General features: G+C 57.5%; 1 protein-coding gene across 1 annotated transcript in view; it reads right to left on the bottom strand.

Moving 5' to 3' along the window:
* Positions 1-2,010: 2,010 nt before the first annotated feature.
* TBKBP1 (TBK1 binding protein 1) overlaps positions 2,011-4,797 on the bottom strand; it is an 18,025-nt gene continuing 15,238 nt past the window's right edge. Inside the window, exons 9-10 of the mRNA XM_010843142.1 lie at positions 4,563-4,797; positions 2,011-3,557 (exon numbers count right to left, since the gene is read on the bottom strand). Of these exons, the coding sequence (XP_010841444.1) occupies positions 3,429-3,557; positions 4,563-4,797 (364 nt within the window). The 3' untranslated portion in view covers positions 2,011-3,428. The remainder of the gene's footprint in view (positions 3,558-4,562) is intronic.

The following is a 4,797-nucleotide window of genomic DNA, read 5'->3' as shown; positions in this document are numbered from 1 at the left end:
CCGCCTCTCACATACACACACACCAGCAGCAGCAGCTTCTGATAGAAGCTCTTAATTCCTCAGCTGATCGCCTGGCACAGCTTCTACAGGGACCCAGGAGAGGGGCGGGGTGGCTGTAGGCTGGTAGCTCTGGCGGAGGAAATCAAAGATGAGGCCGGGAGGCCCACAGGGCAGCTGGTGGATGAAGGAGAGACAGAGGGCAGTGGGGCTGAAGCTGGGATGTTGGGTGCCGGCCTTTCTTCGGGCACTTGGAGGTGAGGCCACAGATGGCTTGGAGTCTGTGACTCCTCCCTGCCACTGACCCCCTCCTCCCCAAGTCCAGCTCCCCGTCTGTGCTGGTGAAAGTGAGTGGGTTCCCAGGTGTCATCTCCAGCCTCCATAGGGTCTTCCCCCGCTTTGCTCCTGTGCAAGTTGTCCCACCCTCCTCACCTCTCCAGGAGCCCAGAGATCCAGACCCCTCTGCCTCCCACTCTCTCAGGCCCTGGGGTCCCTGAATTACTCCCATAGAGTAACGAGTGTCCTCATGTCTGATCGCAGCCCAGATCCCATTGGGAAGAGAAGTATGAGTGTTGGCAGGGGTCCCCAGCCCCTAGTCCTCTCCTTTGGGCAGCCATTAAGTTAAAGGCTGCACGTCTAGAGGAACTGGGCTGGGGAAACACTAGCTTTTTCTTCCTTCCTCCCCTTCCCTTCCAGCCTCAAGCAGCTTCCCGTCCTGCATCTGAGCCCTTTCCCACGTCCCTAGAGATGGAGGAGACATGTTGCTGGAATCCGCACCTGACGTTGCCATACTCACCCCCCGCCCCGTGACAGGAGTGTCCAGGTTGTGGGTAGCTGGGTTTCCTCACCCTTTCAGACATATGCCCAAGGACCAGGTGAGGTTACACAAGCCATGCCCCACACAGCTCATTTCCAGGTCATCCTTTGCCCTTCTTTTCAATGGCTGGCATTTCTCTTTGCTTTGTGTCTTTTTACCACCCCTAATTTTCTCGTGTCCTTCTAGCAAATGCTTCCAGGGATCCAAACAAAACCCAGACACCTGGGTGCTGCCTTCATCCATGGCAGAAAGAAAACCTCTTCCATGAAGTGGGAGAAATCAGGGGAACTCATGTGCCAGAGATTCCAGAACCCTCTCTCACAGGGCTTGTAAGAAGCCATGTCCCATGGGGATGTCTGTTCTTGCCTTCCCTGGCAGTCAGGACTTGGCTGCAGATGAAATCAGGGTTGGATAAGCTTTTAGCAGCTATAGTTGTCAACTGCAACAGAGGAGCAGGGAAGTCTCCCTGTGGGGGCTGCACATTGGCACGGAACGGGGAGGGATGTAAACCCCAGGTCTGGAGCTGGACCTTGGGTCTTCAGTGAGCAATGCCTCCTGCCTTTTGCTTTCAAGTGAATCCTTGGCCAAAAAGTGTCACATGGAAATGAAAGGCACCAAGATTTGATGAGTAAGTAGCTCAGGCCCTTTCCGCAGACAAGAGGGCACGGCCCAAGCTGGGGCAGAAGTCACGGGTTCACGACCTGGCTCTGACCTCCCAGGCTATGGTACTTTTCAAGGCAGCCGCTGAGCCGCTCCCCGCTCTCTGACCCACAAGGACATGGAACCCAAATAAATGTTCCTTCCTTTTTGAGGCTCCAGTCTGGTTCCTGGCATGAGAAATCATTTGATGAAAAAGAAAAAAACAGTGCTACGGGTAAACGAATCCTCAGGCTACAGAACCTCTACCTGCCAGACCTGCTGGGAGGGAAAATTCACGAGTCCCTGACACCTGCTCAGGGCTGGTCACGAAGACGCCCTCTGCTGCTCCCCATCTGTTCCAAATAAAGTCCACATCACAAGTCACCTGTAGCCACTCGCATGCCTGCGTCTCCAGAACCACCTGGGAACATGAGGGCCCTAAGCATCCCCTACTTGCCCTCCTGTGGTTGTGGTTACTTGAGACAGTTTCCAAGACCTTCCGCCTATAAGGGTTCGTTCTCTCCCTCCCCCAGCCACAGAGAGCACAGACCAAGAGCAGATGGAACAGGTAAGTTTTATTTGGACTTTCAACTTGTTCAGAGAGCTCAGGGGCCCCACCTCCCCTTTCCAGTCCCCCTTCCCTGTTTCCCCTCCCTAGGGGGACACTCAAGGTACAATGCCATGTGTCCCTGGAGTCCTCGACCCCTTGCCCGCCCCGACACACCCCCACCCTCCCCTGCACTGAGGAGGAGGGGAGGGGTGTGAGGAGGTGGGGGACCTGGAAGCGTTGGATCAGAATGGTACATGCACTGACAGCAGCACCCACTGCCCCCGCCCGGGCTGAGGCCTGGGACAGGCTTGCAGTGGAGGAGAGTGGATTCATCGTGGGGCAGCAGGCTCTTGCCTGGGAAGCTCCCCACCTCAGCCCTGGGGACCCCCTGGCCTCCTGCTTACCCGTCCTTCTGAGGGTACGACTCTGAGGTAGATTTCACAGAGGGAATGTGGGTCGCTGGGGTGTGGGAAGGGGGTTAGCTCTTTTGAAGTTGATCTCCACAGCACCCTGGGCCCATCCTCAGGTTCTGGCCTGGGAGGCTGGGCTGATGACATCCACCCAGCTATCAGAGGCTGAGTCACACCTGGGCTCCAGGGCACCTGTGGTGTCGGGGCTTGAGTGGGGTCAGGTTGAGGGGACGCATCTGCCTTAACAACCTGCGCCTTGATGCTGGGGGCTCCAGAAGAAGGGCATGGGCCTGGGAGGCAGACACAGATGGCTCACCGGCCTGAGGGTCATGGTGCCTCAGGGCAGACTCTTGGGGCCAGATGCTCCGAGTCCTTTAGGGTCCTCCCTCTCCTCTCCCACCCTCCCTATTCCCCAGGGTGGGCTGAGGGGGAAAACAGGGCTGGCCTGCAGGGAACGGCAAGAAACAAGATGCCTCCTTCCCCCATTGGGGGGGCCCATGCCACGAGCTCCAACCTGGCCAGGGGATGGAGGAACCGGCATCAGTGTGCAGGGCAGGCTCTGGGACCCCACAGGGAGGCACTCCCGGGACAGAGCACAGCCTGAGAAAGGTGGCCATCTGGGTAGGGGCTGGGGGAGCTTCTGGAGTCTTCTGATACCCTCCTCTCTCCCAGGCCCAAGCACTAGACACCTTCTTGGATTCAACTGTTTGAGAACAGAAAGGCAGAAGGAGAGGCTGGGTAGGATACGCCCCTCCCCATCCCAGCCCTTCCCACCTCCCCAGCAGTAGCCAGGGAGCTGGGGAGAGCCTTGGCTGACCTCCCAGGAAGAGTCAGGGCTGAGTGGTGCCTGGACCAGGGAAGACGGCACACACATTGACTCAGTAGCTAGTGGAGGTATCTGGGGGTCGCAAGGGGCAGGGGCCCCCCACGAGATTCATGCAGCATTCAAAGTGAGTGAGTGTTTGGGGGTGATGGGAGAAGGAGGAGAAACTGCCAGTGGGTGGGGGGAGGCACCCTAGATCTTGCTGTTCTCCAGGTGGGAGTCAATGTGTTTGATGAGGGCATCATCTGGGTACCCGACTGGGAAACCCAGCTGGCAGAGGGGGCAGCTGAGAATATCGGAGCCCACTGTCTCCATCAGCAGCTGTGGGGAGAGAAAGGAGTTGTTTATGGTCCACATCCATCCTTCACAGTCCCCACTTTCCAGCTTGCCCTTTCCTAGGACTCAAGACAGGGAGCGCTGTGGCATGAGAAGGCGTCTGGGCACTTCTCCTACATCACCCCCTTCCTCCCCCTCCCTAACCACTTTCCACCAGTTAAGCACCCACTCTCCCAATCCTGGGCATGGTGTCCCCAGGTGGTGCTGAACAGGGAGGTAGGTATGCTCAGCCTGCCAGGATATCTGCAGCAATGAGGGGAGCCAAGACCCAGACATGCCCTCAGAATTACTCGGACACAGCTCCCTGGTAACTCAGAGCAACGGATAACCCTAACAATGTACAGCCCTGAAATAATTTTGTCTGACTCTGAAATGTATTTTGGTCCTTCCAGGTGGCAAGGGTTGGCTCTGACATCCAGGAAACTCACTATTTCTGTGAAACGATACAGCCCTGAGAAACGGTTGTCTTCTAGACAGACAGAAAAGGGCAGGGGCTCTGAGGCCTGATAAACAGAACTGAATGAGCAGGGCTGTCCCTGTCGGGACCCAAGACCAGTGTCAGCATGGCCTCCACCACCAATTAATAGATGTTTACTATTGGGCCAGGCACTGTGCAGAGTGCTTTGGGTTCACCGCCTCCCTCTTGAGAATTCTCTAATGGAATCAGATAATAAGTCATTGTCCTCATTTTCCAGATGGGAAAACTGAGGGCCGAAGAAGATAAAGAAGCTGCCCGAGGTCCCAAAGCTATTAAGTGTTGAAGTCCAGAATCAAAGCAAGGACTGTTGCTCTAAAGACTGGATCTTTAACCATGAAACTGAACAAGTTTTAGAGTGCGGTCCCAATTCAAGCCAAGAAAACGCCACTGGAGAGAGAGGGGGACGCGCCGTCCGGGGGAGGAGCGTGGAGTCAAAGGAAGGTAGCCCCGCCCATCATTCGGTGCGAAGCCGAGGGCGGGGCTCCCGGGTCGACTGGCCAGAGTGCACTTACGTTAATGGACGGCCAGGACTGCGCGTGCTCGGCGTGGGCATAGGCGGTGGCGGCCGGTGACTCGGGGACCGGGAAGCCCGCGCAGAACGAGGCGCAGCGGATGGCGCCGGCCTCCGGGCTGGGCGGACTGGCGGGCACGGCCCACTCCTCCTCCTCCGACGGCTGCTTCTCGAAGCGCAGGCGGATGCCCTCGAAGGCGCGCCGCGGACTGAGGGGCCGGCCGGGGCCGTAGAGC

This window comes from Bison bison, unplaced genomic scaffold, assembly GCF_000754665.1.
Source record: "Bison bison bison isolate TAMUID 2011002044 unplaced genomic scaffold, Bison_UMD1.0 scf7180017864180, whole genome shotgun sequence".
NCBI lineage: Eukaryota > Metazoa > Chordata > Mammalia > Artiodactyla > Bovidae > Bison > Bison bison.
This window is presented reverse-complemented; position numbering and strand designations above follow the sequence as displayed.